General features: G+C 34.4%; 1 protein-coding gene and 1 non-coding gene across 3 annotated transcripts; both read left to right on the top strand.

The window, feature by feature from the left end:
* Nucleotides 1–7,259: 7,259 nt before the first annotated feature.
* FAM133B (family with sequence similarity 133 member B) lies at nt 7,260–19,579 on the top strand. 2 transcript variants are annotated; one of them, XM_039324080.1, is made up of 11 exons: nt 7,260–7,371; nt 9,944–10,041; nt 10,880–10,958; nt 11,668–11,742; nt 11,896–11,928; nt 12,153–12,221; nt 14,425–14,520; nt 15,234–15,281; nt 16,922–17,017; nt 17,407–17,451; nt 18,538–19,579. In XM_039324080.1, exons 1-11 carry the CDS (start codon nt 7,348–7,350, stop codon nt 18,682–18,684), a joined length of 810 nt encoding a protein of 269 aa, XP_039180014.1. In that variant the 5' UTR covers nt 7,260–7,347; the 3' UTR covers nt 18,685–19,579. The 2 variants fall into 2 exon arrangements, with proteins under 2 accessions (XP_039180014.1, XP_039180013.1); XM_039324079.1 differs by lacking the exon at nt 7,260–7,371 and adding an exon at nt 7,378–7,580.
* On the top strand, nt 10,336–10,492 carry LOC120299340. Its single transcript, XR_005554394.1, has one exon. It is a non-coding gene; the product is annotated as a U1 spliceosomal RNA (small nuclear RNA).
* Nucleotides 19,580–22,710: the final 3,131 nt, after the last annotated feature.

Below are 22,710 nucleotides of genomic sequence, written 5' to 3'. Positions count from 1 at the left end.
TTAACATGAGCTTCAGAGAGTTCTGGACGACCACCGAATTTCCCAAAACTTGCGTTAGGGAAGCAGAGCACACCTCTTCATTCCTGGGAAATGTGGCTTGATCCTAGAAGTGGACACTTATTTTCTGGTCAGCCTCATTGAATTATGGGAAGCTCTGTAAATGGTGGCTACTTCCAAGATCACCCTACATGGCCCGGTGCAAAGAGGCCTGCCTTCCTAATACAAATTCTGGAAAGCTCTGCATTGGGTCAGAGCTCATGTTAAGGAAGAAGAGCAAGTCTCTTCATTCCTGGACTATGTGGCACAATCCTGAAAGTAGCCACCACTTTTAGAGCAGCCATAATTCAATGTAGCTGACCATAAATATTGGGCGAATTGGCAAAAGAAAGGATCATATTGATTGGAAACATGCAGGCCTTCATCCTAAAGTGGATAGACAATGACTAAAATGATGATGATGATGATGGAGTGGTTATGCAATACTTTATCAGAATTAGCTAATTATAAGTTTGGCATGCATATTAATATTTACCTTTTTATTTTAGTTACTCTAAAACTCCCAGCTTGCACATGTATCTCCTAAATTACGGCAGTGTGAAAATAGGGCTGCCCTGTTGCCTTCCCTTAACGATGACATCATGCAGAATTTTTAACTGAATTAAAAATTGGAAAAGAAATGAGGAACCATGCTCCAAAAAAATCCATTTAAATTAGCAATTTCAGCATCAGCCTAACTCAAAAGGACCATTGAATGCAAATATTTCCCCAAACTTTTGGATTTTACTTGAGAGATTTTTTTTTATAATTCTGAAAAAAACCGTGAGCCTCCATTCTGTTAAATATGATTCAAATGGATTTTGTGTTTAGAGTATGTCAGAGGCAGCTTCCCAGCATGAAAAATACACTGGAAACATGTACATTTCAGGAATACAACACTGTCTTTGTTTTACCATGGAATGAAGTATTTCCTGTTTTAGAAGCTAATACTAAGGTTTCTTATGGGAAAATTAGTAAACTACTTTATCCAAGATAGCAGATACAAAATTTAAACTATCATCTGACACCAAAGAAATGGCTGTCTAGTACAGAAGATCCAAAGCAATTTACTTTGAGTAAGAGTCAGGAATCTAATGAGTTTTTATTGTGCAAATAATATGGAATAAATTTGAGGATCTAAAAAATGCCATAATGTTCAATAACACCTTATTTACACCAAACGCATGTTGGAAGAATTTGGGTTAGTGAAATTTATGAAGGATACAGGAAAATTATTATATTAGACTCATTAGGATTTTAAACCAATTTTTGATGAGTTGTTGACTGATTAACATTACAGAGTGAAAATATTTTACCTAGAACTAAACTGTACTAAATTTTAGTACTTGTTCAGAAACAAATGTGTTTATGATCAGTGTTGGTCAGCAATCTCCAAACTATAATACATATGATAGTTTTTTTGTCTTTAATGAGCATTATCCTAATCCAAATTAAATAATTCAAATAATTTCAATTTAAAAACACTAACTTAGTTTGCTTTATTTATTTCAAATAATTATGTCCCTTCCTAAATCAAGTGCTTAAATATTTTAAAGTAGCAAAACAAAATTTAGTGTATTTTGTATTTGTCTTTCTTCACTTGGGCAAAGTTTCTGCTGCAAAAACAAGAGTTAATATTATTGTCATAAATAATGTGAAGGCCATTTTGTCCAGTGGTTAAGGCATCAGGCTACAAAGTGCGAGACTGAGTTCAAGTCTTACTTTAGTCATGAAAGCAACTGGGCGACTTTGGGTCAGTCACTCTCAGCCCAACTCATCTCAGAAGTTGTGGGGAAAATAGAAGGAAGTGTTGGTATATGTTCGCCACCTTGAGTTATGTGTAAAAATAAGAGGGGGATACAAATCATTAAACCAAATCAAATCAATAGATGATGGGGAAAGATGCAGTGCAAGGAATCCTTTTTCCTTGAGAGAATTGAGAAAGCTGTTAATCTTTTAACTACAATTATAGTAATAATAATAATAATAATAAAGTTGGAAGGGACCTTAGAGGTCATCTAGTCCAACCCCCTGCTCAGGCAGGAAACCCTATACCATTTTGGACAAATGTTCGGCTGTCCAGTCTCTTCTTAAAAACTTCCAGTGTTGGAGCATTCACTGCTTCTGGAGGCAGGTTGTTCCACTGGTTCTAACTGTCAGGAAGTTTCTCCTTAGTTCTAGGTTGCTTCTCTCCTTGATTGGTTTCCATCCGTTGCTTCTTGCCTGCCTTCAGGTGCTTTGAAAATAGCCTTTGAATAGCTTTGAAATCCAAAGTTGTCTTAATTTCTTCCTTTCTCAAATTTCTATACCAACCATCTGTGAAGAATAACAAAGATTTATGAAATGTCTAGTTTAGGAAATAACAGTTTCATAACCTAAAAAGGTCATGTGTATGTATAAGTTATATAAACAATTGATAATTATTGGGCTACATTATAATACGCACTGTCACATTAAAATAAATGCAAAACATCATCAGTGGAAAGCAAAAACATTTTGGTTATATTTGAAAGAAATATAATTAAACACAAGTCCTTGCTTAATGTTGTTTTAAAAGAAGTTTCATTTTTTTCAGAATTGTTATTATGAAGATTATTATGTTAATTCTATTGATAATTAGGAAATATTCTAGCAAGACACAGAAACCCAGCAACAAGAGTCAAATGTTTTGACTTTTAAAAGCAGACATTATTTCTGATATGTTCTATTTCCAGTATCCAAAATTACTTGCCAATCTGTCCATATGGCAAAAAAACCAAGAATCTTACTATATGGGGCTCCCGGAACAAGAAAAAAAAAAATATTGGCAAGTGTAGTTGCCCAAGATAGTGGGATGAATTTTATCAGCAGCAAGTAATAAATTGAATTTGTATGTAATTTTTGATAGTGCTATGGCGTATTGAATGGTTTCCAAATAAAATATATATACTGTTTGCCAGGTAACCAGAGCTCTTTTAAAATCTGTATGAAGCAATTTTGAATCTTTTTTGCAACCATCTGTGTATACAATAAAGTTCATTAATACAGTGATTATAGAAAGGCTTTTGATTACAATGTCAAGCTAGAAACATAGAAATTTGATGCCAAAAAAAGACCCAGTGGTCTACTATATCCACCCTTTGAAAGTTTATTGTTTGTTTTTATCTTCTTTGTATTAATTTTAATTAGTTATTTTTATTTATTATGGTCTGTCGCATAATCAGCCAAATGTTCAGACTGGATTGGGCACTTTTGTCTGCCAGTCAGGTCCTTCCACATAGGCAAATGTGGATGTTTGATGATGTTACAGATACTGTTGCAGGATGTATTCATTTTATTTTATTTTTAATTTGTAATTAAAATGTGGAATAGCTCAGAAAAATGGGTATCTAGAACATCTCTTCTCCAGGTCAGGAAGCCCAAATACAGATAGACCATGATGAAATAGATTGGCTCCAGGTTGGCAAAGAGTATGACAAAGCTGTATACATTCTCCTTATATATTCATACTATATGTAGAATATATATTAAATGAAGGTTGATTGGAAAAAGATAACTATGATTTTAAAACTGAAGGAAGAAACACCAATAATCTATGCTGTTGTAATAACACTTCCTTGATAGCTGAAAACGTAGGTATCCTCGACCTACAACCAGTCGGTGGCCATTCTAGGTTATGTTGTTGCTGAATGAATAGAGGTTACAACTAGTCTTCAGAGCTGTGTTGTCCTAGCAACCCCATCATTACATTATCACAATTTGGGTGATTGGTAACCTGTTTGCACTTATGACAAGTTGTAAAGCAGCTACAATCACTTAATTGCCACTTCCTCAAAAAGTCAATGTGAAGGGAAAGGCAGAGAAGATCACAAGGTCTCCCTCACCTGTGCATACTCCTCCAGCTCTGTGCTTATGTCATGCCAGCCACTCATGCACCCCACACTCTCTCTTTGACCCTTGCTTACCCCCACACAGCATGCACTTTCTCACACCCTCTCTGATCTGCACAGCATATTTCACCCATCCTCCCAACCTGTACAGTGCCTCTCACACACCCCTTGCACCTTTTCCAAACTGTTTGGCATCTCTTGCACATTCCCTCACATCCCCTGCTCTCCCCCCAAGCTACACACAGCCTTGTTCACATTCTTGTACACCTTTCTCACATCATGCTGTGTCTTTCATATGCCCTTCCCAACCCATGCAGTGCCTTTCACTCATCCCTCAGATCTTCACATACCCTCACCAATCCACATGGATCCTCCTGCACACCTACTCATGCCTCCCTGCTTGATGAGCAATGCACCATCTCACTCCATCCCCAACCTGGAAGCAGGCATTTACTTGTTTGTCGTGTGGAATTTGCAACTTCTGTTGGCTTCTCCACTGACTAGTTGTAGGAAGCTAGCAAAAAGTTAGCTTACCTAATAGCTGAGGGCTTCAGTTAACAACAGCTGCTGAGACTGTCACTAAGCAGTGAAGTCATGCTTTACAACTACATTGCTTACCAATGAAAATTCCAATCCCAGCTACTATGAGGACTAATTATACAAAGATCTGAAAGCTCTAGTAATATCAAGGTCCACAGTGAAAAAATGAAACTAAAATTAAGTATTACAAAAATCCAACTAAGGACAAGAGATAGAACCAGCCTTAAAATTCGCAATCAAAATATTGAAGTGGTGGATAGCTGCTGCCTTTATTTATGATACTTGTAGTGTCCCAGGTCATGTAATCACTTTTTGAGACCTTCTCACAAGCAAAATCAGTGGGGAAGCCAGATTCAATTTACAACCATGTTACTAATTTAGCAATTACAGTGATTCACTTAATAAATATGAGCCAGGTGCCAAGCATCAGAATTTTGATCATGTGATCATGGGGATGCTGCAATGGTTGTAAGTGTGACAAACAATCATAAGTTATTTTTTCCACAGACATAACTTAGAGCATAACTAAATGCATGGTTGTAAGTTGAGGACTTGCTGTATTTCATCTTTCATAACCGTCTTGTTGTGACTTTCTCATATCACCCTTTAGCAAACTCAATTTGGATTTGGATTTGCTAATTTCACATTTTCACTTTTGGCAAATGATATTTTATTTTTTTAGTCTGAAGTTTATATTGCAGAGCTCAGGAAGCCAAGCCATGCATACTTTTCTTTGATGAATTTGATTTTCTTGTTCCTGGAAGAGGTCACGATAACATTGGTGTAACTGACCAAGTTGTTAATCAACTGTTCACTCAATTAGATGGTATATAAGGTTTAAAAGGTATGTATGCATTGTCCAAGACCAATCATAAAAGCGAAGTAAAACAAATATGATAAATAAAACAATAACATTACATTGTTACAAATGTTAATTTGAAGGAGCACTAGGTGATTTCTGGAGACCATGGTTATTGATAAAAACTTTGTGGCCTTCTGAGAATTAGAAGAGCATAAATCTCATAATCAGAGGAGCAGTTCAAATTACTGACAACTGGGGTTGTGAATTTTCATCCCTATTAGTGTATATAATGGGCATTTGAATAACATAACTGCAGCTTTCATACTTAAGTTTGGGGTATCTGCTAGTTAGTGTTCCAGTTTATGCCAAAGTAATAATCTTCTGTGAGTAACATATAGGGTATTAAAAAAAATCTCAGGATAGTCAAGTTATGTGCATGAGGTTACACTATAGAAAAGATGGGAAACACTGATTCAATTTAAATGTCCAACTCCCAATTCCTTTGCTTCAATTCAGGCTGAGTTTTATCTATGACAAAGGCAGGCAGCGCTGGCAAGACACAATATGCTAAATCACTGTTAATTTGTCTTCTTAGAGTAGAACCAAATCTTATCTAGCCAGGTGAAATAGGAGAGATAGATCCACTTAAGTCACTTAAGTAGTAACCCCTCACCTTAATAGTGCCATGAGGCAGTAGTATATTTAATTTAAGAAGACATTGTTCAATCAAAGCAGTAGTTAATTTCCTCTAGAATATTTCATGAATTATTGAAATAAAGGCCGTCCTTTGTTTATAAAATCTATAAAGCTAACAAAGCTAAAAAAGGAGTTCCTGTGGATTTTACTGTGCTAATCATTGCCAACTATAGGAAACATAAAAGGCAAATTGAAATATTTCTCAGTGAGATTGTACAATAGGATCTATTGGTCTGTCTGAATTGACCAGATCTGAGACTAGATCCAAGATGTTATCAAGGCTATCCAGTCCAGTCAACTCCAGCATCTATTTCCAATGAAAATCAACTTCCCTGTATTTCAAGTGTAGTATGGTATTTATTTTCTTATGAAACAACTAGAACAATTCTTCAGCTATCTTCTAAATCACAGCACTTCAGATCTTTGAAGACTGCCATTACATTTCCTTGCAGTCTTCTCCAGGCTTTTCTTTATAAATGCTTTGCATTTGGTAGGTAACAGGCAAGTTAAAGCATATAATTCAGAAACACCTTGCAATGTGGAAAAGATCTTGTTCTTCAATCCATTTCCTATATCTCCCTAGATCCGCAGAAAGAAGCTGAAGTAGGCCCATCTTGCTTCAATGGATGTTAGAAAGCATCCTTTTAAGTGAGTGTTTCTCAATCTCGGATCTTTTAAGATGTGTGGATTTCAGCTCCCAGAATTCTCCAGCGAATAAGCTGACTGGGCAATTCTGGGAAACGAACTCACCACATGTTAAAAAGTTTTAAACTGGGAAACACGTTTTAAGTTTTTCTCATAGCTGAAGTTATTCACTTATTCCCAGATCCTTACTCTATTGAATTATTTTTTACCTATATCCTCATTACAAAGATACATGATGTGATACGGTCCGTGTTTTTTACGTATACATTATTACAATTTTACACCAACGTCATAGGAAGTGTAGATGCTCACTTTACCGATTGAGCTCTCTTTTGAATCTCCCGCGAACAACAACAACAAAAAAAAACCGAGAAGAAATGAACATTGCGTCTTTCCCCACAATTTTTGCAATCCTGGGGCTCTCTCGCCTTATTGCGGTTACATTCATTTTCCTATATTTACTCCATACAATATTTTAACTACTTAAAGATTAGGTTCGAAGTAAGTATTTTAAAAAAGAAAGAAAATCATACCACCGCAACACATACTAAACGCCGAGTTCTTTCATCCCTCTTGTTCTCCCTCGTGAGGGCAAACAAGGAAGGGCAAATGGCTACAATGGCTGCCACTGAGCATGTTCGGTGTCACTGAGCATGCTCAGTAGTATCTGATGTTAAAAACTTGACGGGTAGCAGAGAAAGGGGCTCCGGCTAGGCCGGTTTGATTTTCGTCGCTGGGGTTCCGAGATTCCTGCACGCCATGGGGAAGAGGGATAACCGGGTGGTGCGTAAGCTAAGTCTCTCTCCTAGAGGCGCGATCGAAACGGCTAGGGTTTTGAAGAAGGGACATAGTCTTTCCTACTGGCCTGGGTGGGGATGAAGGACTCAGTGGGAAACGGTGGCTATGCGACCACCTTTGAAATTGGGGGGAGGAATAGCCAGTGTCTGTCACAGACATCCTGCAGACCTTTCCTCATTTCATTGACAAAAGGGGTGAGCTACTAAAAATAGTTCTGATTGTCATGGGCTTTGTAGTCTTTTGAATCGGAAGGGTGGGTGGCTGTGAGAGTTCTTTGGGGCTTTCCACATGAAACATTTCTTCCTCTGTCATGAAATCAAAGTAGTAAGTTGGGCCCTTCAGTACATGTGGATCTGTGGGTTTTTCGTCTCAATTATGTGATCAGAATGAAAAGTAACCTGGTATTTTTTATAAGGATATTATCTGATCTTATATGAATATATGGAGTGTGCCTATATGTTTCTTAGCATTAGGTTCTTAATTATAAAATAATCTCGAGTCACAGTTTTTTATTTCAAAACTTAAGTCCATTATCTTTTGTGTTTTTCATCTTGGTGGGGGTTTTTTGATTTATGCTTAAAGATAATTTAATTATCACATCAAAATGTATAGATCGTTTAAGTAGACTTGAGTGACACATTATATATTGAGCAGTAAGATATTTCTAAAAGAGTAGTGGAAAGTTAAAAGTTTTCTAAGGCATCTGTTCTATTTAGCTGTGCTTTTTAGAAAAAAAAAATGTGCTCATCCTTATTTCTCAGTTTGAAGAGACTATGTTTCCTGTTTTTGTTAAATCCCTAAGGATACACTGAAGATATAGAAATGACTAATTTGTCCTAAGTAAAAACTACATAGCACTGAATGATGATTTGTTGTTCTTGGGAGTAGAAAAGCACTATCAAACTTTGTACACTGTCAGTGAAATGTTAAAACTGGGGGGGAAGTTTTTTATTTCTCTCTGTGAATAACCTTTGTTTTCTGAATAAAGACAGGCAGTAATAAATCTATTATAAAACAGGCCATTTTAAGACAAAGATTTATATGTTAATTTTATAAATGAGATATTATATAGACAGCTTGATGATTCATTTTGTATAAGTCAAATTCTGCCTAAAATCAAAACTTCAATTATTTGTTTATACATTAGCTTACAAAGGTCACTTTGAGGCTATTTTATTTAAGCCAGAAAAAGATGATGAAAAAAAATAAAAATAAAAAGCAAAGAAATTCGCTAAAGAGATGTGTTTTTAGTCACAGTTGGTTCTGAGCTTGATGTTTCAATTCTCTGATTGCTTATCAAGGCCATAACACAATCCAGTTGGGTAGAATCCAGAAACAACCCATATTAAATGACTGGTAGTTCAAACATGCTGAAACAATAATGTCTATATTAAATAGTGAATGCCTTATGGTTAAAGAATAGAAAAAAGAGTGATTTCTTATAAGTTTCATGATAATCTGCTATTAAATCTGCAGTTAATAATATGCCCTAGATATGCATGCCTCAATATAAATATATGTTTCCGAGATTACATTTCCATACAATAGCTTCATTAATCATTAATATGCTAATAGTTCCTTTACTATTTTTTAAATTTAAAAATCCAGAATAAGAGATGGCAATATTGAATATTTTCTGTTCTTTTACTTTACTACAAACTGTTCTTTGATGAAGGTTTCTAATAATGAAACTATATGTTTTGGGTTGCATGGGGAGGTAAGAAATATGTCAGAGATTTGAAAAGGTAGTAATGATAAACCTAGTGGTTGTCTACATTTCTCTCATTTTATGCTATAATAAATTAATCATCTCTACCCCAACTTTCATTTCATATATGATACTCTATTTAATTAGGTCCATGTTTTAAATGTGTAACTAATTTTTAAAAGGTCATCAAAAATTGATGTAATAACATAGTGAAAGATAAGGAAATGTAGGAACAACATTCATTCTCTTATATACCGTATTCTCTTAGCCAGCTTAGTAATAAATTTATTAGTCTTAATGGTACAATAAGAATATTTATTTTGTTGCTGTCCTCTCATAAGATGTTAAATATTACAGTATTAGATGATCCTCTGTGTTCGTTCCATTCAATTTTTCTTGAGCAGAATGATTTCCCAGAGTCCAATTATACGCAGTTTTGCTGAGGCAAATTAAGAGTAAGAAATATCCCAACATACTGCCTCCTCACCCCCAAATGCCATAACTATATGAGTGTGTTTCATTAATCACTGAGAGTTATTTTTACTTATACAAATATATTACATTTTATTTATATACTGTATAAAAGTTTGACAGTAAATATATACCTTTAAATACTAGCTTTTTATAACCGTTGGAGAGGAAGCTGGACACATCAAAAAGTGAAACTATCAAAATATGTTGTCTCAACAATCATTTTACAATACCTTGACAATTCTATCGATAACTTACATAGATTGGCCAAATGACAATATTATATTATTTTTGAAAATTACCAGAAAAAAGCTATTTTTAAGGGTTGAAAATTGGAGTAATTTAAGGTTCTCTCACTCTTTCTTTATCGTATTTAAGGCATATATGAATCCCATAGCAATGGCTAGATCACGAGGTCCTGCTCCCTCTTCAGGACCTACAATACAAGACTACTTGAACAGACCAAGACCAACATGGTATGTCTGCAAATGATGACTTTGTTCCTTTTATAAGATTATACTCTATTAAGAAAGAGTAGTAGTAAAATTTGCCTTAATGTAATACTTGTGCTCCAAATTAATGGACTGGTTCGCATATGACATTAAATCAGGAAAAGAAAACTGGAGTTTGAGGTCCACATGTGGACTTCCACCATCCATTTCTGGCTTCCGGAACTCGTCCAAATATGGGTAGGCTCAAAATTTAGGTGATGTTTCACATTTTGTCTTTTAGGGCAAAATGAAACTCTTTAAGACTTACAAATGCTTTAAGGCTTTAACTGGCAGATGAAAATCTTCAGTCATGAAGTTTTAAAGGGTGAAGCTTAGCAATTTTATTCCAGATTAACTGTCTCCTGCAGTTTCCCCAAATGTGAGAAATTCAACTGCATAATTGTTGGTTGTCCAGAGTTGTGTACACAAGATGGGCAGCCATATAAAGTCAATAAATAAACAAAATTTCATCTCTTAAACTTATGATCCCACTCCTTAAGATTATTGGTTGCCCAGTTTTTGAATGTAGGTCTAGATGAATTGCACAAAGCTTTGTGCATATTTCCATTTGATAGAAGTTACATTCTTCATCAATGAAACTACAGTTGCATGAAACTATAGTTTCACTTGAGATGCACAAACAGAGAAAGAGCAAGTTTTCTTTCACTTTCCTTAAGATCTGCAGTGATGATATTACATAGTTTGGTAATGTAAAGTCTAGAAAATCCCAACCAAGGTCAGAGAGCATCAAGGATTCCTAAGTTAATATTTTCAGATCTAAACTTATGTAGCAATTACAGATTATGTATTTTTTTCATTAAAGGGAAGAAGTAAAAGAACAACTAGAAAAGAAGAAGAAAGGTTCCAAGGCCTTAGCAGAATTTGAAGAAAGAATGAATGAGGTTTGTTATTTGAATAATGTAGGCATAAGCCTAGATTTTATATCTGTATTATTATTAGTATTAATATAATGCTAATGAAATTTCAGTTTTATACTAAAAGGTATAGTTCAGTGTTAATTGCTTCTGATGCAGATACATCAAAAGATACTGATCCAATGCTAACGTGATTAGCAATAAGAACCAATGTTCTTTCATGTTAGAAATTAACTTTCAGTGATTGCAAATCTAATCCAGCACATCCTAGATTAATAACAAGATGTGATTGGATATTCAGCTCTTAACAGTCAGTGATTAAATATTAGACATCTCAAGTACTTAATGTTGGCCATAAATGTTAGGCATATTAATCTACCAGATTAACAAAGATAGTTTTAGCACAATTGTTAAAACCACATTGCTGTTCACAAAAATGCAGGTTTTCTCCTATTCTTTCTGTGGCATCCAATAAATTATACATAGGCTAGATTGCAGTACTGACTACCTCTGTAATGAAGCCTAATAGTACAATCCTATTAAAAAGTAAAGAGGAGGCAGTGTATAAATTGTGTAAATAAATAATGGATTCAGTGGGATTTTTTTGCAGAAGAATGAATATAGAATTCTAGTCTAATTGAAATAATTAATTCCCAAGTCTAGAAATGGCTATTATGAGTTAGTGACCATAAAGGATACTTGAGAAATACTCATAATTGTTTCAATTGTTTTTCAGAACTGGAAAAAAGAACTGGAAAAACATAGAGAGAAATTGTTAAGTGGAAGTGAGAGCACTTCAAGAAAGAAAGAGGTAAATGTCCTCATATGTACCCTCCATGCGGAACTAGGGATTTGAAAATTTTGTGTTACAATAGTCTTTGCTTTAATTGCATTATTTGGTTGCTATAGAATACACTTCAAAAATTCATTCAAACATATTAATGAAAAAAAATCCTTTTTTTAGAAAAAGAAAAAAGAGAAGAAGAAATCCAGTAGGGTGAGCAAAGATTTCATTTATTTCTCAACACCTAAGACAGTTATATAGTTTATTTAAAAGAAAAAGGGTGATTTTGGATTTTTATTATTAATGTTTAATATTGATTTTTAAATGCAGGTGATGCAGTTTTGGATGATACCCATAAATTTCAGGGGCGTGGGTTAATTTATTTTGTTGACAAATTCTGCATCTCACAAATTTACGTTTTGTTGTCTTTGGTCAAGTTGTCCCCATCTTCCTCTTCCTCATCAAGCTCTGATTCTTCCAGCAGTTCATCTGATGTTGAAGATGAGGTAAGACTGAATTGTAACTTTCCATAATTTCGTATTCAAAATGGGTGTCTAAATGGAGGAGAAGCAGTTCATTTTCATTGAAATGTCAGAAATCTTTTAAGGCAGGGGTCCCCAACCTTGGCCACTTTATGACTTGTGGAGTTCAGCTCCCAGAATTCCTCAGCCAGCATGACTGGCTGAGGAATTCTGGGAGTTGAACTCCACAAGTCATCAAGTGGCTAAGGTTGGGGACCCCTGTTTAAGGAACTGGTTTTTTAAAGCCATCTGAAGGATGGCATCGCTAAGTTTGTTGAGTAGTACCAGAGTCATTGTATTCATCTGCTGGCTGACGTGGGAGTAAATGTCTGTCACCTCTATTCTCTGAAAATTTGCTCCAGAGAATTAGAGGAAGATGAAACCATATCTTGTTTTCCCCTTTCATCTGTATTAACCTCCCATAATTGCTTATGAAAAAGCAAGACGCCCTCCATGTAGCTTAGGAAAGGGTACTCTTATGAAATCCCACTACCTCCTATGGATGTACTCAGAAGACCGGCGCCAAAAGTGAGAGAGAATGTATGTGTGTGTATCTATTCCTGATTCCCATTCCCTTTCTTGAAAATATATTTAGTTCATTCATTTAATGGCTGACATTTATATAGAAGCTATTTTCTTGAGTGTGCTAAAATCCAAGCTTTTCTGTAACTTCTGTAACTAGATAACGTAGGAAGTTATTCACACCCGTACATCAATGGAAGTGAAAGGGAGATGTATGAAAGGCTGAAGTATAGTTTTATTATTTTCTTTCCCCTCCTCTTTTGTGTGGGTGTTTGTACCTTGGAACTGCTGAATTGAGTTTTGTAGAATTTTTCTAAAAGATTTTTTACCTTCACATCAGAAACAATGTGTGCTATTTTTCTATAGAAAATAAAACAACTTAAGTGAATACCAGCAAAAATGAATAATTTTGTAGACAAAAAGGACAGTATTGAAATGAAACTCTCCTAGTACATGTACAGTATTAAACAGGCAGCTGAATTTCTAAAATGCCACGCATCATTGCTGAGGACTTCCTATTCCAGTAGACAAGTGTGGACAGTGTTTAAGCATCCTTACAAGACTGAATTTTTAGTAGAATGGAAAAATGCCTTGAACCATTGTAAAAAATAAACTCTCAGACTAGAATGATTTATTATATCACAAATCATTATGAATTAATAGCAGAACAGATTATTTTTTAGAGAAGTACTATAAATTTGATTGGTTTCTAGTCATGATTCTAGCATGCATATGTGATAGGAACCGGTATAGATCTCTTGAAGAAAAAAATTTGGAAGAATCTTGATGGAAACATTTGGTTAGTCAGAAAGATAAGCATCCTCTCTTCTTATCAGTTCTCTGCCTTCTGGTATTCCCTGGCAGAGAAGAAGTAGCAGCTGAGATTCTAATACAGAAGGTAACCATGGTAGTTCCAATCCCTTTTGACTTTTCACAAGGCAGAATTGTGAAGGATGAAGAAAATTCCTGTTTGATCTTTACTAAAACAACTGTAATGTAACTCTTTGACATAAAGGCTATATAAAAGGATATGAGGAGTAAAAGACTTAGGTGCTCTAGTTCAAATTGATCAAAAACATGACTTCTCTGAGGCCGATAGCTATTAATTAGGCAAGATTTGTTCATGAATCAGGACTTTTCATTTTTTTTTTGTAATTTAATTGCTTTTCTGATAGATTGAAATCATAGTTCCAAAGTATGAAAAATTATATTCAGAATGTTTTGCCATTTATTTTTCATTGAAGTAATGTAGTAATTGATAAAAACAATTAAATTGAATTTCACTCTTTTTACTATTGGAATATAATGCCTGTTTAATTCAGAATGACTTACCTATATTGAGCTTTTGAATAAACACTGCTTCCATTTAATTTCTAAAATTTTCATTTTAAGAATTTTTTGAGCTTTATTTGTTTTTCTCTGAAATGTTTTTTCATCATAGCTTTTGATCTTTGAATACAAGTCAATGAAATCAGAATATTAAAATGATATTTGATAAAGACTTATTAAACAAAGGCATTATCTTGGATATATAGAAATGGGAAGAACAACATAAAATCCAGTTATTCCTGTGGCTAGTCATTAAGAATATGTGTTTATGTTTTTATGTCTGAAATGATTTAATCTGAACAAAATCTAATAATTTTCTTATCATATTCATAATTAGGATAAGAAGCAAGGAAAAAAGAGAAAGAAAAAAAAATATTGCTCCCTACAGAAGTCATCTGAAAGCTCTAGTTCAAACTCTGATTCAGATAGCAAGGTAAAGTAAGAAAAATACTATCCTTACCTAATTTATGAATGAAACTTTTCACACTGATTAGAGTGCACTGGTAGCAGAAATGCATATGTAGAATATGAATGAAATTTGGATCTCTGTGCTTTGTTTTAAACTGGTGCAATGTTTGCTCTGCTGGCTCTATTGCTCTATTGCACAGGTCAGCAACCTGCGGCTCCAGAGCCGCATGTGGCTCTTTGAGCCTTCGCCTGTGGCTCCCAGCCTCTGCCATTTGCGGATAGAGATAAAGACAGAGAGAGGCACTTGCGCTTCCCTGCTTCTCTCTCCCTCTCCCCCCCCTCTTTGTGTGTAAAAGAGAGTGGACTCAAGGTGTTCTCCCACAAGCTGAAAAGCTTTTGGGGCAGGGCTTCTCCCTCTGCTGCATCTCTGCAGGAAGCAGGAAACAGGAAGGGCAGGAGAGAGCTAGCTAGCGCAGCTATGCTGACTCAGGAATTCTGGGAGTTAAAGTCCATGAGTCATAAAAGAGCCGAGGTTGCCTACCCCTGAGTTTGTTAGAGAACAGCTATTGCAACAATAATACGTATCTGTTTTATTTTTCACTGCAAGCTCTGTTTTGATTATTCCATTTCCAGAATACCAATTGCCATTACTTCTGCACTATTTGCTTATATAGACGCAAATTTAAGTGTACACTGTCATTAATGCTGTTTTTTAATATCTACTTTTTTATTATTTAGGATAGCCTAAGAACTAAACGGACAAAGGAAGATTATGAAAGAGACAAGGTAAAACAGTTTCATAGTACTTTTAAAAATAAATAAATTTGCAATTATAGAATAACTAAAATAAATTGAAAATAAATTTGCAATTATAGAATAACTAAATGAAAATTCCTATTTGCCTAGTTGTAAAAAAACTTCTGAAATTAACAGCTGTTTGGCATTAAAATTGCTGGTTGTGAGGCAAACTAATTCCAAAACCTGATCTGTTATATCAGTTGACCTCTAAGAATTTATTAATTTAATTTAATAAATATATTTTTATTATTATAGTTGGTCATACAATCAGAAATTAGTCTTGGTTTTGTTCTTAAATAAATAACAAGATGAAATCATAGCTGCCAATCTTTTAGTTGGTGTTGGCCTTCATTTGCATCAAGTTCTTTTCAAGAACTTAGATTATCATAATGTATTGGCATAGTATATGTCCAGATCCAAGCAATATGGTCTTGTATAATTAGCAGATGAAAATTTTGTCAATATGCAGATTTTCTCAGTGTCATCCGAGGCTTTTTGGTAGGGCACTCAATGTCCCTGTAACCATTAGGACCACCACTGCTAGTTAAGCCATAATCTTCCAGTTTTGATTTTTGAATTTTGATACTTTGCAATCTTCTCCAATTCTTTGTCTTCTGTTTTATTGTTCCCTGATATTGTCACATTAATTACCTGTACTTTTTCTCTTCAACCATAATTAAATATGGTGTGTTATATGGCAAAAATGTATTCGTTTATATTTGGAAATCATTATGTTAGATTGCACAGTCGGCCAGATGTTTAGATTGGATTTGGCATTTTTATCAACTTATCAATCCTTCCCAAGGATCTGGGATAGGCAGATGTGTTTATTTGACAGTATTAAAGGTACTGTTGCAGGATATAAGCTATTCAGGTAAAGGTGCCTTTTGCAATTGACTAATGGTGATTTTGTCAATACTAATGGTATTCAAGTATGCTCCAGAGGTATGGGGATTGCACCCAAGGCACCTATTACTCTTGGTACTATCTTTGCTTTCTTTTGCCATTGTCATTCTACTTCTATTTGTAGGTATTTGTATTTTGTAATTTTCTTCAGTTGTTTCTCTTCTACTTTGTCTCCAGGTATTGTGATTTCATTATTCAGACGCTTTAGTCTTTCTTATCAACAGTTTATTATTGATATTTTGGGGTGCTATTATAAGTCTGCACAGTCTTCTTGTAACAGCTAACTAGTTGGTTACTGTTTTTCAGCTTCTTTGCAGAGGTAGCGTTTTGCTGTCTGTTACTATTTTCTGAATTCTGGCTATGTATACATTTTTCTTAAGAGTTGGTCTTGTACAGCCAGAATCATTCCGTCTCTTCAATTTTCCTGCTCTTAGCTATTGCGAGGCTTCTTTGTTATTATTTACTTTGCCTGCTTTGTGTGCTTCTCTCTCTCTCCCCCCCTCCCTCCCTCTCTCCCTCCCTCCGTGCTAGCCATGTAATACTTGTTGTGTCTCTTTTCTGTTCTTCAAAGTATTATATAGTCAATACATTAAAAAAAGAACAGATAATAAGATCTGGCAATAGTGAAGAACAAGAAAGTTGAAGAGAGATTGGCTACTCTTTATCAGAGGAAATGTGATTTTTTAAAGGTGACCATAATTAAATATTTTAATCTTACCTAGGATTCCAAAAGTCTTGTTAGGAAAAGAATAAAAGCAGATCATATGGAAGAATTATTGCCATCAGACTCTTCATTGGAATCAATTCAAACAGAGGAGGTCAGTTTAAATATAAAGCAAAGCATTTACACTACCGGTATTTAAAAATGTTCACCATATTCATATGCATATGCAGAATCTTTGGTCCATTTTTCCCATATGTGCTGCTTCAGATGATTTGTGAATTAAGAGACCCACAAAGATCTTTCCTACGTAGTTCTTTCTAGACTGTAGAACTCCAAAATGTTGGCTGTGATGTTCCTGAAAAGTTTAGGCATGACAGCAGGATTAGAAAACACAAAATTGCCAGATAGTACAAAATAGTTATTGAAGAAGTAGTCTTTTTTTCCCAAGTTATAATTAAGTAACATTTCTATTGTGATTGCTATTTCAGTCTTTCAGCCTTTTTGTAAAATGTATATTCTGTGATTCTGCTTCTTCTTATTTAGGTACAAGCAAAAAAGAAGAAAAATAGTGAAGAAAAAGAGAAAAATGTAAGCTTATTTTATCTGTCTATGAATTTTAAACTCCATTTTTTTTTTATCAGCATGTATATATGCTGGGGCAACTTCCCTATTTCAATTGCTCTGAGTTTCTTGTGACTTTATAATAAAGTTGGAAGGGACCTTGGAGGCATCTAGTCTAACCCCCTGCTCAGGGAGAAAACCCTATACCATTTCAGACAAATGGCTATCCAGTCTCTTCTTAAAAACCTCCAGTGTTGGAGCATTCACCGCTTCTGGAGGCAGGTTGTTCCACTGATTAATTGTTCTAACTGTCAGGAAGTTTCTCCTTAGTTCTAGGTTTCTTCTCTCCTTGATTGTTTCCATCCGTTGCTTCTTGTTCTTCATTCAGGTGCTTTGGAGAATAGCTTGACTCCCTCTTCTTTGTGGCAGCCTCTGAGATATTGGAACACTGCTATACTATATTTGATATTTACTATATGATATTTACTATATCAGTAATTGATTGATTTTCAACTATTACATAATGTGCATAGTATAGATAGATACTTAATCCTCCTTGGAGTAAATATACTAGCCAGAAAATAGGAGGACTGCAGAAGGAGTACAGTACCTGGAACTCTGGAAGGAAATGTGGCATAGAAATTAGATAAATAAATCATGAGCATTACAGTATTAAATTTAAATGATTGATTCTAGAGTTTAAGAAAATACTATTTTTCCCTAAATACAATAGTCCTAAGCAGGTAATAAGATATAGGATGAATTAACAAATCAAATCAGATTGTGTAATATAGTCTTGCTAATATCACTTGGCAACAAATTATAAATTAGCTTTCTTGGGGTTTTTTTCAAATTAATGAAATGTGATATCAGGAATTAAAGTTAGAACTTTATATATAAAGAAGAACAACTCTAGAGATAAATTTGTGGACAGTGTCTTCTGTAAACCTTCTAGTAGGGTGGTATTTGCTGTTCTTAATTTAGATGGGCTTATGATATTTAGTGGCTTTAATTAATCCTTTCCTTGAAAATGCATTTGGAGAGACAAAACTTGAATTGGAATCCGGTAGTTTCAGAATATAACAATTGTTTTTGGTATTTCCCTTTTTAAAGGATAAAACAAAAAAGCGGAAGAAACACAAGAAGCACAGCAAAAAGAAGAAAAAGAAAACAGCAAGTTCAAGCTCTCATCCAAAATACTTAAGTCAAGTTTTTCTTTCTCAAAAGTGCAATGAGACTATAGAGACTTGCAAATTGTGAAAATTATGATCAAATCTGCCAACTGCATGAGCTCTCCTGTATGTTAACAAATCTAGACATTCAGCTTGCCCAGTACCAGTGGGCTGGAAATAGCCATTGTTGTTGCCTGATGCTTAATACACATATCGTACCCCTCTCTAGCCCTCCAGTAGCGGATAGGACATATCTGAAAGAAACCTTTCCCATGGTTTACATGATTGAGCGGTAGTGTAAAACTGGATGGATGCCAAAAGGTTTTGCCTACTTTATTCAGGGATATGTGCATGTGATTTGATATGCAGATGTCAATCAGTTTCATTGTTGTAATGAATGACGCAACTCCCTGTGGACAAAGATGCATCAGGAGGCCTGTATCTATAAACCAAAGTTGAATTTGGGTGTTTTATTTTAACAGACTATTAATAAAACTTAATTTTCTATTACAAAGACATTTGCAAAATTTCTCTACAGAATCAAATGTCATTTAGCAACTCCTGTGATATTTCATTTTTACTGATACCATTTTTGGAACAGGAATGTAGCATTAATATATACAAATATTACTTTTTTAGATATGTGTAATATAATTTTGTGCTTGTGTTTTTGAGTTGAAGTTGTTAATTAGAGCACATAGTTTGATTTGATAAAAATAATACAGTTTTGCTAATATTTCCATGATATAAACTGCAATCTTTTTATTTAAGTATTTAAGGGAAAATCCACTATGAATTTTCTGAGCATGCCCCATTAAAGTAAATGGAAGTGTGGAAGACCAGCTAGGCCAATAATTACAACTGAGCTGATTATGATAGCCTGCTATTATTTATTTATGTACAGTAGTGGCCAAAATTGTAGAAACCTTTTGGGAAAAGTGTACATTTGAAGTTTGATGGCTAATAACACCACTTTTTTTGGAGTAGTACCATAAAATTATATATCAGTGGAAAGATAATTTAATCAAGAATGTAATGCAATAACTTTTATGAAGGATTTGCTATTAGAATAGCAGTAATAAAGAAGAAAAGTGAAACACATAGAAAAAACAAGATATACAAAAATTTCACCATAGAAAAAATGAGATATCAAAAATTATCACCATAGAAAAAGCAAGATATACAAAAATTATCACCATGTCAGTTAATACTTAGTTGGGTAACCTTTAGCATGAATTATGGCCTTACAGTGTCTTCCCATGGAGTGAACTAAGTCCTTTAGTTCTGCAGCTGTTATAATGTGAAACCAAGATTGAATGATTGCTTTTATTAACTTGGTTTTATTGCTGGATTGCTTCTGACTAACAAGTTTCTTTAATCGGCTCCATAGATTTTCAATTGGCTAAGGTCTGGGCTATTCCCAGGCCATTCCAGCAGTGGCATATGATTATCCTGAAACCACTTTTTGCACACAGCAGCAACATGACATGGAAATTTATTGAAATATAAAATTCTTCATTGTCTTGCAGAAGACTTCAGTTTGGGCTCAAATATTTCAATAATGTATTTTGGCCATTTATATTCCCATTAATCACACAAATTCTGCCCGCACGTTTTGATATCATACAGCCCCAAATCATAACACCGACTGGGTGTTTCACGGGACATGTAATGCAATCAGGATGCAAATCTTCTCCAATTCTTCTCCTTACATATTTTATGCCATCACTAGCAAACAGGGAGATCTTGGTCTCATCATTCCAAATAATACTGTCCCATTGTTTCTCTGTCCAGATAACATGGGTTTTAGCCCAGTTTAGTCCTTTCAACCTTTTTTTATTTTTTTTTAATTGAATATACAGTTAAAAACAAAAACAACACAATGGACATGATAGAACTTCTCTGGTTTAAACAATACTATTAGTATTACCTTGTGTGAGAAAAAAAAGTTTCTCTACATTATAACAAAATATGCATATAGGATCTGTGAACTTTCTAGTAAGCATTCTTTCAATCATATACATTGTGGTTGAATAACTTTTAATTCTATCTTATAAAAAATACTGGTATAAAAAATTCTAAACTATCAACTTATCAATCAACATTCGTCCCAGCATGCCTCCTTGATTCTAACCTTTTATACACTTCATTCCAAATTTCGAAATAGTCTGTTTGTTTTATTTTTAAGCTCTAATGTTAACTTATCCATTTCAGCACAGGATAGAATTTTATTTATTACTTCTTCGGTAGGGGTTTCTTAGACTAATCTCGCTGCATAGACTAGTCTCACTGCAGTTAGAATGTGCAATACTAAATATAAAGATCCTTTGCTGAATTTATCCTTGGTAATCCCTAATAAAAAGGTTTCTGGTTTTAATTCAGTTTTTTGTGATAATATCTCTTCCAGCTAATTTTTTATCAGATGCCAAAATTCTTGGGCTTTTGGGCATTCCCACCACATGTGGTAGTAAGTCCCTGGTAATTTTCTACATTTCCAACATATCTATGAGGATTTTTTGTCCATTTTTGCTAGTCTTGTGGGAGGAAGATGCTACCTGTAGAAAATCTTATATAGATTTTCTTTATAGGTGGTGGTAATGTCAGCCTCCTATTCCTGTCCCATAATAGTTGCCATTATCTAAATCGATACTATAGCCAAAATTTTTGCTCCAAATTAGCATTGTGTTTTTTACTTGTTCTTCTAGCATGTCTTGTTCTAGTAAATATTGATATATATTTTTATCATTTTATCTTCTGTATCTAGTAGGATTTTATGTAATTCTGTGTATTGTAATTTTATCCCGGGTACTTTTTTATCTTTTCTGTATCGTGATTGTATTTGCAGATATGCTCACCATTCCAGCTCTATGCCATCTTCTAATAGTTTTCCCCTTGTTTTCAACTCTCCGTTCTAATCTAGAATGTCTTTATATGTGATTACCCTTCCTGGGTTCATAAATTTTGGATGCAAAAATATCTCCAATGTCGATATCCAACTGGGGATTTTCCTGTAGTTAGATTTTTTAATTTTAATCCACACATCTAATAGTGCCTGTCTAATATAGTGTTTCTGAAAATACTGATGTGCCTTGTGTTTCCCGTCCCATAGTATCGCATGCCACCCTATCTGCGTGTCATGGCCTTCTAATGCTAACAATCTCCTATTCCTTAGGTGTATCCATTCCTTTATCCAGGCAGATGTTGCTGCCTGATAGTATTTTTCCCAATTTGGGAGGCTGAATCCTCCTCTTTCCTTTACGTCTTGTAATAACTTGAACTTAATTCTCGGTTTTCTCCCTTGCCAAATAAATTTGGATATAATTTTGTTTAAATTTTCAAAGAAGTCTTTGCCTAATTTAATTGTTATGCATTGGAATAGAAAGAGTAGTTTAGGAAGTAAATTCATTTTAATTGTCGCAATTCTCCCCATAAAGGAGAACTGTAAGTTTTTCCATCTATCTAAATCCACTGTGATTTGATCTATTAGTTTATCATAATTTTCTTTTTTAAGTGTGGTCCCCAGGTACCTTACTTTTTTAAATATTTGAATGTTAATTTTTTCTGCTAGCTCATTTTCTTGTGATTTGGTCATATTCTTAACTAACATTTTGGTTTTTTCTTTGTTAATCTTTAACCCCGCTACATCTCCATAGTTTTCCAGGACCTGTAATAGTCTTGAGCCAGACTCTAGGGGCTCTTCCAAAATAAAGACTAGATCATCTGCATTGGCCTGTAATTTAAATATCTCTTTCTTACTTTCTAAACCTTTAATCAGTTTATCTTCTCGAATTATTCTTATTAAAACTTCTAAAGAGAGTACAAATAATAATGCTGATAGTGGGCAATCTTGTCTCATACCTTTTTGTATTTGGAAACTTTTTGTTAATTCTCCATTCATAATTACTTTTGCTTCTTGTTTAGAATAAATTGCTTTGAACATGTTTATGAATCTTTCCCCCAATTTCCATATGTTTAAGTTGGATCAACATGAAGTCCCATTTAACATTATCAAATGCTTTTTGCGCATCAACAAAGATCAATGCCATTTGTTTTTCATTATGCAATTCGTAATATTCTAGCGCAGGGGTAGGCAACCTTGGCTCTTTTATGACTC

The sequence above is a fragment of the Crotalus tigris genome, unplaced genomic scaffold, assembly GCF_016545835.1.
Source record: "Crotalus tigris isolate CLP2741 ecotype Arizona unplaced genomic scaffold, ASM1654583v1 scf7180000024292.1016931, whole genome shotgun sequence".
NCBI lineage: Eukaryota > Metazoa > Chordata > Lepidosauria > Squamata > Viperidae > Crotalus > Crotalus tigris.
Note: the sequence above shows the minus strand (reverse complement) of the source record. Positions and strands in the feature narration are given on the sequence as shown.

What these genes read in the sequence shown, in the direction of transcription:
- FAM133B (XM_039324079.1), top strand. Translation starts at nt 7,464, where the DNA reads ATGAAGGACTCAGTGGGAAACGGTGGCTATGCGACCACCTTTGAAATT. An exon ending in AACAGACCAAGACCAACATG is followed by an intron (nt 10,042 to 10,879) that starts GTATGTCTGCAA and finishes TTTTCATTAAAG; the next exon opens with GGAAGAAGTAAAAGAACAAC. An exon ending in GCACTTCAAGAAAGAAAGAG is followed by an intron (nt 11,743 to 11,895) that starts GTAAATGTCCTC and finishes TCCTTTTTTTAG; the next exon opens with AAAAAGAAAAAAGAGAAGAA.